Below are 13,379 nucleotides of genomic sequence, written 5' to 3' on the forward strand. Positions count from 1 at the left end.
ATTTCTGTTCAGTGACTAGAGCTGACAGAGGAGGTAGCAGTTCATTTTCACATTCACCACATAACACACACACATATGGACCTAACAGATTTAAAAAAATACAATTAAAAATGGTTTTGTGTGGCAGGGCACCTTTAATGTTAATTAGTGTTGCTCTGTACAGCAGCGTGTAACCATGGTTTTCAAAGGTGCTTTATGAATACAGTTTACTTACTTTTTAACTCAAAATTTTTTCAAATGACCTATGTGTCTTCTTCCCTTAATGGATTGGGTTTGGTTCCACACACATTTACAATTAGATCACTCCCCGACGTCATTCCATTGTATTGTTTGGTGTATTATACAGTAGCATAGTGTTGCATGGTTTACTGTAATGTTGTATAGTGCAACAGAGACACCTCCCTGTATAATGCAACACAGTCCAACAGCAAAACAACTTACATCCTCCAAAATCATCTTTTTATATCATCTACACCTGTTTCTGTTTTTGTGCCGTAGCAGCTCTCCTCCCTTTAAATGTGAGCTCATAAGCTATGAAGTAGTACTGGTAGTAAAGTATGTTGAACTTACATTGATCAAACAGTTTATCAGATAACAGTATTGTTATGCAGGAGTTCCCAAATAACCCAGAGACAGACCAGAGTGGATGCTGAGCTAAGCTTTAATCAGAAAGAGCACAACATCAGAGGATTCAGTTTGCTTTACACAAGTACTGAGTACAATGACATGATTCATGGAAATACTGAGGTTGAAACACATTAAACATCCACATTTAACATGATTAGTATTTGAAAAACAACATTTTTTTTAAATAGGGTAGAATATGTTTATATATTGTTTAGTTTATATTGGCAATAAGTATAATACACTTAAACATTTTATTGTCTGGCTGTTTAAACTCCGCAGCAGTCTACCGTATTTCAGCTAGTTTAGTTTTTTATTTGGATAGGACAGAAAATTCCTCCTAACCTAAAACCACTGAGAGTCATTGAAGGACATGATTCTTATTAATTATAACAGTAGTTATCTCAGGACACTCTACAGATAGAGTAAGTCTAGACCACACTCTGATTCACTTTAAGCTTGTACTGTAGTTTAAAGGAGAAAGCGCATCGTTAGGCATAAATCAAACAATTTCTTTAAATGTAATTTTAGTAGGATCCAGTTGTGTTTGTTTTTGATTCCCATCAGTTGGGCCTAAAACAGTAGTGGCCAGAACTCCTCTACTCCATGGCAACTCTACCACAGCCCCTGTAGGGTTTGCACATTTATGTCTAGTTTTTAACACAACCATCAACAGGTTCTGTAGATCCATTGATGAAGCACTCGATGCAACGGATTTGACCTGTACTTGAGAAGGAACAACGGAATATGTTGTCACTACCAAATTTAGTTTGTCCAAGATTTATAAGGGTGTTTCTAATTTCACCTTCAGAAAAGTAAACATACTTGCCATTTTGATCAGTGTACCCGTCAAATACGTTGGAAAACACAAAGGCACTGTCTGCCCATCTGTCATTGGGAATGTTATCAATCTTTTTTAAGATATTATTGTTTTTGTTTGGGTTTGTACACTTGGCGCCACATGGAGAAAGGTAAGAATAGAAGAACAGACTTTTACCCTCACTACTGTCAGCTAAAGGTTCTATGTTGTCCAGTACTCGTGCTTCTGCATGATCAGTATACCGGTTTCCATTTGTTGCGGTCGTTGTTTTAGGTGTTGCTGCAACCAAAATGCTACTTTTGTACAGTCCATCTTGTTGTCCGATCAGTGTTATCAGATATTTACATTCTTCTGAGATCTCGCGAAGCGTGTCCAGGTCCTGGTTCTTGGGGATGTTTACAGCTACACTGAACTGATTCGCATCTATGAAGCACCTGTCAAAGAAAACAGACACACAATTTGTGTTTAAGTACAGACCCAAAGTTGGATGGATGGATCTATATTGATAGTAGAAGAATAAATCGATAAGTTAATGGACAATGTTGATTTTAGAGATATAGAACCATGAATAGCGACCTCTCCATCACTCAACCACCAAGGAGATGTAGAACCAAAGATAGTGGAGACTTCACTAAAAGGTCAGCAGACTAGATAAAACAACAATAAGAGTCTACAACAGCAGAGATACTCAACTCACATTGCCCGGGGGCCATCTTTGCAAAATGACAGGAGGCCAGTTAATTAAAAAAACAAAAATAATATGTATGAAATACAATGAATAAACAGGTCCAATATTTTCTTCTTATTATTATTATTAATTTAATTAATTGCACAAGTATTGAAACCAAACCTAAACCACAAATAAAATAAATATTATATTATAATATATAATATTGATTATAGTGACACCTTGTGGTAACTGGTGGTCTCATCAGCTGTATTCACACAACACAAGGAATACAGAACCTTTATTGTAGTTCAAATAACTAGCAACTGATGGACTCACTTTGCCAGGATTATTGCTGCAGTATCTGTAACATATCCCAGATCCATAGCCTCAGTGTTTCCAGCAGACAGGCTGAAGGCCAGCACCACAGCCATCCAACACAGGCCAGCCATCTGCACACAGATCAGGTTATTATTAGTCTCGCATTGCCAGATCTTCCTCCACAGCGCTGCAAAGGAGGGTCTGGCTAAAAGAATTCCACTTCAAATCAGAGCAAGCACCTAGCAAGCCGGCACAGGAATGTGAAACTCACTGAAAAAAAAGCTGAACCCCCAACTAACATGAACCTCCGTGGGCCCCTCTCCTGCTAAACAGGTGGAAATAGACTTCAAAGCTACAGGATTTGGTGCCGAGGAACTGAAGAAGCTCGTCGCTGGCTATATTGTCGAGGACATGCTGCCAATTTCCACTGTTGACTCTGAGTTGTTTCGACACATGTTTTTGAAAGGTAACTTAGTAAAGTTACTAGTAAATTAACTAATTACTTTTGAAAATAAGTAATCGGTAAAGTAACTGGATTAATTTCTTGGAGAAGTAATCAGTAATCAGTAACTAATTACTATTTCCAAGTAACTTGACCAACAATGTATGCTATACACTTTTTGGGCACTTTTATATATGCACTAAATGTCACACTTGATGTTATAGCACATGTTATGAATAAAGAATGGTGATGGTATCTTTGAAATAAACATGATGAAATAAAGTTAGTTAAGTTATTCTAGGCGAAGAGCTTTAGGGGTGCCTGGCACCCTTTTAACATACATTTTTTTAAATGTTATTCTACTGTTATATCTGTCTATTGATGATGATTGGGGAAACAGAATTATGTACAGTAACTATAGGACACCAATGATAATGCTGAGCCACGGGGCCATTAGGTTAGCTGTATTACAAATGAACTTAGTCTATATCCATGACGTTTCACTCCTGGGACCTTCATTGCAGGTATTACGCAAATATTGAATTGATGGAAAAAGTCACATCATCAGATTAAAAAATAATGAGGTATAAACAATAAATTAGTGTAGGTTAGGGTAAGGATAGATAACGATTTTTTCATGATTAATAGTTTCTGTCATTAAGGGACTTTGTAATTTGACATATTTGTTGTAGCCTACTGTATATAGGCTAGTAGTTCCCAAACTTCTTTTGACCACAGCTCCCCTTCAAAGGATTTTTTTTTCATGGCCTCCCGAGCAAAACAACTCCCAATATAACATGCATATATCTATACAGCTGCTTAGTGGCTTTAACAGTTACCATTAATAATATTTTTAAATTGGTCACCATGCTTTATGCTACAATGTGCACATTTACAGTATAAACGTCCGTTAAAACCATATCTCATATACAAATATACATTTAACCCAAATCTGTGGTGTTCCTTGGTGGTGTAAGTTACCTTTTCTGGAGGAGGAAGATGTTCGATGAGGTCGCTGAAGCTGTCGTCCTCTGTGTCTGGAGACAAGGTGTTGCTGCAGTGAAGACAGTCAGAAGGAAGGGACATTTTTATAGAGGAGCCCGAGACCATTGTAACACCCTCAGAGTGGCACCATGCCCTTATTTTCAGTATTAAGATTTCCTCTTTAGCATTTTCTCAGAAATGAGGAAGTTAAGTAAAACTGTTCAGTAAAACTAAATCAACCAAAATGAACAGGAATGTTCTAAATGTTGGTGTTAGTGAATTCTTCAATTTATTCATTGATTCTTTAATTTTTTTCAAACAGGTGAAAACCTGCAATGGTTTATAAAAGAAACGCACCCAAAGGAAATACCAAAGGTAAAATAGACATACAAAATTATCAGTACATTTTAAGTGTAAGTGTTCAAAAGTTTCATATAAAATGTGTGATAAAAAGTGAATAAAAAGAGTAAAATGATGTCAAAGAGGATATGTATTTGTGTAACAGGCAACAAACACACAGTCTATCAGTGGGAACCAACTGTAGCAGTGATCCCACGCTGAGCTGATAGCTTAGTCATCAAGAGATGAAAACAAGATGAAGACTTCTGCTTTGTGTGTGTGTGTGTGTGTGTGTGTGTGTGTGTGTGTGTGTGTGTGTGTGTGTGTGTGTGTGTGTGTGTGTGTGTGTGTGTGTGTGTGTGTGTGCAGGGCCGATTCTAGCCCTTTGGTTGCCCTAGGCGAGATTGAGTTTTGTCCTGGATCCTCTGGCAAAAACTGGTCTACACTGCTCTGCCTACTTTCCAGTTCCTCATCTCTCATTTCCACACTGTGCTCAGAGCAACACTCATGCTCCCTGCTGTCTTCACTCCCATCATCCTCAATCACATCTCCATCATCTTTCTCTATGAAGGATACATCTGATATTAACCTCTTATCCTAATTGTAACCTAATATAATAAAACACACTAAGATGTTAGTGTTACTTAACACCTTTCAGTCAAAATGGCTAAACATGGTTTGCTTTAATTTTGATATAAGCTCACCTTGTCTCAAATCCAAAGAGGATGATGAGGGGTCTGTTGCTACTCCACTCCCTGTTGTGACAGTTTCTGAAACTGAGGGCCATGTGTTCCACAATGTTAACATCTGCTTCTACTGAATCTGACATAACTATAATGTTGACACGATATGTATCTACCGATGAGCTACCAAGCTACTTATGACACTGATTAGCCTATTATTGCTAATTATAGACATTATAGCCTATTCATTTAAAATTAAACATGTTTTAAATGAGGCTATTACAATGGTGTGTTGTATGCAAACAGCATTGTTAGTGTTTATGCATTTAGTCTTTACCTCAGATTACATGTATAACCAAATGATCAAGAGCATGTTCTGCTCTTTATAAGGGTTCAGTCCGTTTTTAGCGCTAACAGTCACAGAGATATTCAAGCAGTTTAGCACCATGGATTTGGTTTTCTAGTTTGTGCTCACCTCTCTTTGAAAAGAAGTCAGTTACCAATTGTTTCCCCTCATTCTGTTTTCTCTCCTCCTCCTCCTGTCTTTCCTTTCTTTTGGTAGCCTGATTTGTCTTTCTTTGAGAAAGACATTTCTACAGCACAAGTTTGCGCTCCACGAGATGCTCAACTAACAAACAAAATGCGTGCAGATGGACTAAACCATTTGGCGCATTAGCAAGGGGGGAGGGGGGAGTGAGACCTTTTTGTATACAAAATGTAGTGTGTCAATCAACCCAAAGTTATTCAGCCAATACACTAACTTAACATTTCATCTGATATGCATTATGAAATGTTATTAGGAAATACAAATAAAATGGTAAAATAAAATATATTCCAGATTTTCAAGGGCCCTCTCCCCTTGGGCCCTGGTAATCAGATGGTTTAACCCCGGTCCGATGCCCCTGGTGTCTGTGCCGCTGCTCGTCTCTATTTCTCAGAAAATGTGGACACTAAGCGACGCACAGGTCTGCTTCAGAGATCCGTGTGTTTGAGTCTGACCTGAGACGGGAAACGTCGCGTAATGAAAGGTTGACCAGTAAACGTGTGGCTGAGGGGGGGCCCTAGGATGATCATGTTTAATAAACACGTTTTATTTCGCTTGTCGTTCTAATTCTGTTATTAATGGGAAATAGACTTAAGGGCGAGACGGCGCGCCCAACACATTTGACGCCCTAGGCAATCGCCTAGGTCGCCTATAGCAATCGCCGGCTCTGGGTTAAAGGATAAGTTTAAACTTTCGTCTTGATGTTTTTACCTGTTGGTAGGAGAGAGTTGTCTCTGGTGGATGATCTGAAGCCTTCTTCTGCTTCTGTTGTCCTCGGAGCGTTAGGAGTTTGCAAGTTGCAGTGAAAACAGTCTGAACTCAGACGTCTTTTATCGGAGAGGGAGACCACGGCCACGCCCTTAGCGTGGCACCATCACCTTATCTAAACATTCAAATTCTTACAACTATATTCAACGTTTTTAATTAAAATGAGAAAAAAACATAGAGGCTTTCAGTGAAATGTGAGTTGTGAACATACAGGGAGACTTCAGCATGAGAGAGAGAGAGAGAGAGAGAGATTCAGGTTTTAGTTGGGTTGATGTAACTGACACTGAAAGTCCTGCATGTCACACATCTCCCACAGTGAGCACTTACCACTACTTTCATGGACTCACCCTCTTCATAACCAGACAGGTATAAAGTACTAGAGACCCAGACTTGAGTAAAAGTACAAGTGCTCTATCAAAAAAGTGAGTTGAGTAGAAGTTGAAGTGCTCCTTAAGCACCACACTTAAGTGGAAATACTAAAGTATTCAGCATTTTTTTGTAAGTAGTTTATTTTAAAATGTACTACTCAAGCACTGAAAGTAAAAGTACAAGTATTGTGTTGTGTAGTTATTAAAGAAAGCAGTCAAAAGTTTGAATGTCATATTTTATATTGTTTGTGTCTCACAGTTCCTTTGGCTGTGGCAGCAGTACAAGGACAGGCATGGGCGTAGCACCAAAATTCTGGTTCCCTGTAGAAAGGCATTTTCTACGGGCCCCTCCCAACATCCACAGCTATTCATTCTAGCGTCTTTTTGGGCCCTCTTCACATGAGGACGGGCACGGGCAGGCATCAGAGCGAAAGGCAGAACGGGAGCATTGGCAGTCTTCTTATAAACCATCTACCGCTCTGGCAGTGATAATGTGGGTTTGGAATGATTCAGAACAGACGCATAACTATCGGTAAGCAGGGTAAGTGGTTGCTTACGGGCCCGGATCAATCAGGGGCCCGCACCACTGGAAGATATTGATTAACAGCCGGGGCCCCCTATCGCATTTCCATTACTCGCGACAATCCCAGCAGTCCCACGTGCAGCCACTGACCAAGCGGGAGTTTGAACAGGTCAAATTAATTTCCTTGTGTGACTCCAACATCTCACATTTACCAACAAAACGTACAGCGACCGTGCAAAACTTTTCAGACCGTCCTGCCAACATGTGTACATTGTAACATCAATGTACGCTGTAACGATTTTTCACTCTAAAGTCACTGAAGCGGCTGCTGTTTGAATATTGTCTGCAGCGGGCGGGGCTGCTGCTCCATTTCCCCCGCGACTGATGCGCACAGACAAAACCGTATGAATGTGTGTGTGTGTGTGTGTGTGTGTGTGTGTGTGTGTGTGTGTGTGTGTGTGTGTGTGTGTGTGTGTGTGTGTGTGTGTGTGTGTGTGTGTGTGTGTGTGGGGCCAGGATAGGAAATTAACTAACAATGTAAAGATCAACAAGCCACTGACAGTGACATAGATGTTCATATTTGATTCATTCAATACATAATTTTTTGTCTTAAATCCACCAGCCGTTTTCAAATTATACCAACAGTTGCAGCATCGAGAGCCTTTTTGGTAAGGTTCCTCGGAAATCTCAGCCCAGAGTAATTAGCCTACTTAATAGTAATAAGAACTATACAACAAAAAATTGCAACTTTTTTTTTTTCTTCTGCAACTTCATTGCAACAAACAAACAAAAGACATTGCAACTTTTATCGCAATTTTTGACAAAAGCTCCCATGAAATCAAGCATATTGGGCTGCAACAATCTCAAAAAAAGAGCGCGAAATCCTGGCGTGACTTCCCTTGTGTGTTTTTTCATGTGTTATGGTGTGCATTCATTGTTGTTGTGGTGTGTGTAGGCTACTCCTGATTTTGTCAGTCATCTTATCTCTTATATGCTGTGTCTCTATGATCCTGTCCTGTACTATTCATGGTAGCCTAATGGTGGACATTGCGCCGTCATCATGTGCTGTAGTAGGGGGGCCCGCCTTGATAATCCTTCATAGGGGCCCGGTGTTAGCTCGTTACGCCACTGGCAGCGCATCAAAAATGTAAATGAGTAAAAGTATTAAACTCATCGAAAATATGTTCAGAAGTAAAAGTGGAAGTAGGAGAAAACAATAATACTCCATACAGCCTTTTAGTACTTAAGTACAGTAGTGAAGTAGTTCTACTTCGTTACTATACATCTCTGTTCATAACTTACATTATCATCATATTCACTCCCCTGCACTCTCCTGAGTCAGCAAGGGAGGCCCGTTACAGTAGGCATCACCAGATAGATCATCTGTTATACCTCTGCAATGTGCAATGCATGTTTATTTAATTAAGATTTTCAGCAGTTGTTCTGCTGCCGTACACAACTCTAGGCCCCTCTGTGTTTGTGCCAAAAGGAACATTCTATTTGACCTGGTCATTCGTTTGAGTATTTGATTTGTTTAATAGTTTTCATTCAGACTTTCATTAAATCCCATCAGAGAGCTTCTGTCTTGTGTTTGAGAGTGTGTTTGTGTTTCATGGTGTAATGTTTCAGATGGTACCTAAATACATATATCAAAAAGGGGCAGATGTAGTGTGTAAATTCTGTTGGAAATTAGAATTAGTGTCATATAATTACTTTCTTAAAAGAACAACAACCTATCAATTGAAAACATCACAATAACAGTTGCTTTGGGTTTGCTTATTGGTGCTTATACGTGTCTGTATTTATGTATTCTCGTTCAGTATGTCCCCAGTATAAAACTACATGAAGTAGTATATAATGTGAGGCAGAGCCATGACATGAGATAAAGTACTGCTGGATAAGTTGCAGCAACACCTTCAGAATGGCTCTAACCCTTTATCTGAAAATGCAAAGCATTCAAATTAATGTATGCAAAGAAATGAAAAAGAAAGTGTTAACTCAGTCAGTGTTATCTTTAAAATATGTTGAACAGTTGACTTTAAGTTCCAAACTGTGAAATGATAGCTGGTATGCACAAACAGAGGAAAGTGCTGCACAGTTTGCTTCTCTGCATCATCTTTGGCAAATTATTGTTTAAAATATATAGAGAGGTACTCTACTTTCTCCTCCTCTGATCGTGTAAACTCTTCTGTTTTCCACCGCCTCACACACACACACACACACACACACACACACACACACACACACACACACACACACACACACACACCAACTTGTGTGTCACAGGGTCACAGTACTGATATCAGTACTGAAAAAAGCTGTTAAAAATATATCTTATATTTTTCCGAAATTGATTTTAATCACACATAAGACAACTGCCAGTCAGTGTTATCTTTAAAATATGTTGAACAGTTGACTTCAGGATCCAAACTGTGAAATGACAGCTGTTATGCACAAACAGAGGAGAGTGCTGCACAGTTTGCTTCTCTGCATCATCTTATTGATTAAATTATAGGTACTCCATTTTCTCCTCATATGCTCGTGCAAACTCTTTTACTTTCCCCCTCCTTACAAACACACACACACACACACACACACACACACACACACACACACACACACACCCATACCAACTTGCGTGTCACAGGGTATCAGAAACTGTCATGTATGGAAAGAAGATGTATATTAGGGATGGGTGGATCCATCACTAAAGTATCAATTTTACCCTAACTAAGTCTTAACAAAAGACCTAATCTTAGGTCACATAAAGACACTGCTGCTCTATTTTCTTCTCTGCAGCTGTTGCTGCTCATGTTTGGCAAATTATTTTGGTGGTTATTACAGTTTTTTTTGATTGCTAAACAACAGTGGGCACAACTGGAGTCACATGTGCAAAACTCTAACTCAGTCAACACTGTTAACCACACATTCAACACAGAATAGATTTCAGTCTGGTATCTATCAAACACTGCTGATTGCAATTTTAGCTGAAAGCCTAAGCAGGTGTCTTATTTTAGACTAGTTAGTGAACATATACGGTATTTATACAGAGAAAGATCAGAAAGCCTTTTTTTGTATTCAAACACCAAATAAGAATGAAACAATTCTACACTGTATTGTTTGAGAGAAACAGGTAAAAGAGCAAAGATACCAATATGTCCAGGTAAGATGTCTGAGGTTATGTACACAGCTATAAAAAAAAGTGAAAACCACTATATCTTTACAATAGTAAAACTGCATTCTTACTGTTTTTCAGAAAGTAATGGCGGTGAAAGCAATAGAAACACCACATTCATTAGTATTTAGAGATGATGCAGACATCCAATGTGATGAAGAAAACTTGCCACATGATGCTGGAGAGAGGCAGGATTAGTCACACTATTCTCTGGTACTGTTACGTATGTACCTTTAGTTTTTAAACATAAATTACCAGAGACAAAATACTTTAAACTGAAAAACTGCTGATTTTCATTCCTTCTTGTTTACCTTATGTAAAAATTGGTATGCTATACAATCTATATTTTTTCCTTAAATATACTATTGAGTAGTGTAAAAGTCACTCAAATTGTTCAAACTGTAAAGATGAAAAAGTTTGTAATTTGTGTATTGGTGTTTGACGCTAGTGTTTTTACCCTCAGTGTGTTCTGAGTGGTGGTGTTTGTTATCTCAGTGTGTGTGTGTGTGTGTGTGTGTGTGTGTGTGTGTGTGTGTGTGTGTGTGTGTGTTATCTCAGTGAGGATTGTGCATAGTGTTTGGCTGCACTGAGCCTGTTTTGCAGCTGATGTGAACTGTTTAGTTCAGGTGACTCTTGGTAATGCAGACTGTAGGTTGAGTTTTGCACATGTGACTCCAGTTGTGCCCACTGTCGTTTAGCAATCGGAAAAAACTGTAAATATATATCCTGTTAACTCTTCTATTTCACCCTTCTGTCTTTCCTCTTTTCTGTGTTTTCGTCCTCTTATTTGCCAGTTTTCTTCTGACTCTGTGCCTGCTTAATCACCTGCTTTGTGTTCCCCCCCCCCCCTCCCTCCTTTTCATTTCTTCTCAAGGCCACTTTGTGAGGTGGAAAGTAGTATATGATGTGAGGCAGATCCATGGCATGAGATATAGTACTTCTGGATAAGTTGTACTTTGAATTTAGGAGGTTAGCAACACCTTCAGTATGGCCCCACACCTTTATCTTACCATTCATGCAAAGAATCCAAAAGAGAGTGTTAGCATTGTCAGTGTTATCTTTAAAATATGTTGAACTGTTTGACTTCAGGATCCAGTACAGTAGAGGTGCTGCTATGAATGACAGGGGAGGCGATCATTAAAGTTGCTACAATTCATCCTTAGGAGAATGTAAATGTCTGAACTGAATTTGATGGAAGTCCATCCAATAGTTGTCGAGACATTTCACTCAAATCCACAGATGTTAACCTCATGGTGGGGATGGCATGGATAAAACTATTGAGTGTAATGTCTGACAAAGGCCATTCATGTTTGGTTGGACCATGAAAACAACAATTTCACCAGTTCACCTCTGGGTCAAACGGGTTGCTGGGCATAGGTGTCGATACGGTTGGTGCTCTCCTAATTACTTAGCACCCACGAAGCTGATTGCGGTTATGTGTCAGTTACAGTTTGACTTGAGGATCCAAACTGTGAAATGAGAGCTGTTATGCAGGACCAAAATGACACAGAGGAGAGTGGCTGTTGTCTCGAGGTTCCTTCACATCAAACTTCTTTATCTTTATTTAGTTAATGAATTAAAATAAAATGAAAATGATCTCTTTACAAACACACACACACTCCCACACACACACACACACACACACACACATGTACACACACAAACACACACATGCACACACACACGCACGCACACACACATACACACACACGTGCGCACACACACACACACACACACACACAAACACACATACATACCAACTTGTGTATAACAGGGTATCAGAAACTGTCAATATGGAAGGAAGATGTATGTTGGGGATAGATTGTATCAATAATACCTAAATTAAGTTTAAAAAAAGTATTAGGTCACATAAAGACACTTGTTAGTGCTGCTCTATTTACTTCTCTGAAGCTGTTGCTGCTCATTTTTGGCAAATTACTTGGTGGTTATTAAAATATATTGGGAAGTACTGATATCAGTGTCGAAAACTAGCAGTTTGAAATAATTTTGATATTTTCATAAGTCTCGTTCAGTATGTCCCCAGTATAAAACTACATGAAGTAGTATATAATGTGAGGCAGAGCCATGACATGAGATAAAGTACTGCTGGATAAGTTGCAGCAACACCTTCAGAATGGCTCTATCCCTTTATCTGAAAATGCAAAGCATTCAAATTAATGTATGCAAAAAAAAATGAAAAAGAAAGTGTTAACTCAGTCAGTGTTATCTTTAAAATATGTTGAACAGTTTGACTTCAGGATCCAAACTGTGAAATGACAGCTGTTATGCACAAACAGAGGAAAGTGCTGCACAGTTTGCTTCTCTGCATCATCTTTGGCAAATTATTGCTTAAAATATATAGAGAGGTACTCTACTTTCTCCTCCTCTGATCGTGTAAACTCTTCTGTTTTCCACCGCCTCACACACACACACACACACACACACACACACACACACACACACACACACACACACACACACACACACACACACCAACTTGTGTGTCACAGGGTCACAGTACTGATATCAGTACTGAAAAAAGCTGTTAAAAATATATCTTATATTTTTCGAAATTGATTTTAATCACACATAAGACAACTGCCAGTCAGTGTTATCTTTAAAATATGTTGAACAGTTGACTTCAGGATCCAAACTGTGAAATGACAGCTGTTATGCACAAACAGAGGAGAGTGCTGCACAGTTTGCTTCTCTGCATCATCTTATTGATTAAATTATAGGTACTCCATTTTCTCCTCATATGCTCGTGCAAACTCTTTTACTTTCCCCCTCCTTACAAACACACACGCACACACACACACACACACACACACACACACACACACACACCCATACCAACTTGCGTGTCACAGGGTATCAGAAACTGTCATGTATGGAAAGAAGATGTATATTAGGGATGGGTGGATCCATCACTAAAGTATCAATTTTACCCTAACTAAGTCTTAACAAAAGACCTAATCTTAGGTCACATAAAGACACTGCTGCTCTATTTGCTTCTCTGCAGCTGTTGCTGCTCATGTTTGGCAAATTATTTTGGTGGTTATTAAATATATATCCTGTTAACTCTTCTATTTCCCCCTTCTGTCTTTCCTCTTTTCTGTGT

General features: G+C 39.0%; 1 protein-coding gene across 1 annotated transcript; it reads right to left on the reverse strand.

Moving 5' to 3' along the window:
• Positions 1-664: 664 nt before the first annotated feature.
• LOC114548619 (uncharacterized) lies at positions 665-6,192 on the reverse strand. Its single transcript, XM_028568610.1, has 4 exons — positions 6,136-6,192; positions 3,856-3,928; positions 2,451-2,563; positions 665-1,878 (listed from the first exon to the last, which is right to left on the reverse strand). The coding sequence occupies exons 3-4, from the start codon at positions 2,561-2,563 to the stop codon at positions 1,275-1,277; spliced, it is 717 nt and encodes a 238-aa protein (XP_028424411.1). The 5' UTR covers positions 3,856-3,928; positions 6,136-6,192; the 3' UTR covers positions 665-1,274.
• Between the last annotated feature and the right edge of the window lie 7,187 nt (positions 6,193-13,379).

The sequence above is a fragment of the Perca flavescens genome, chromosome 2 (assembly GCF_004354835.1).
Source record: "Perca flavescens isolate YP-PL-M2 chromosome 2, PFLA_1.0, whole genome shotgun sequence".
Taxonomy (NCBI): Eukaryota; Metazoa; Chordata; class Actinopteri; order Perciformes; family Percidae; genus Perca; species Perca flavescens.

Coding starts and splice junctions, on each gene's coding strand:
- LOC114548619 (XM_028568610.1), bottom strand. CDS start 2,563: ATGGCTGGCCTGTGTTGGATGGCTGTGGTGCTGGCCTTCAGCCTGTCT. Junction 1,879..2,450: donor GCAGCAATAATCCTGGCAAA/GTGAGTCCATCA, acceptor TTTCTTTGACAG/GTGCTTCATAGATGCGAATC.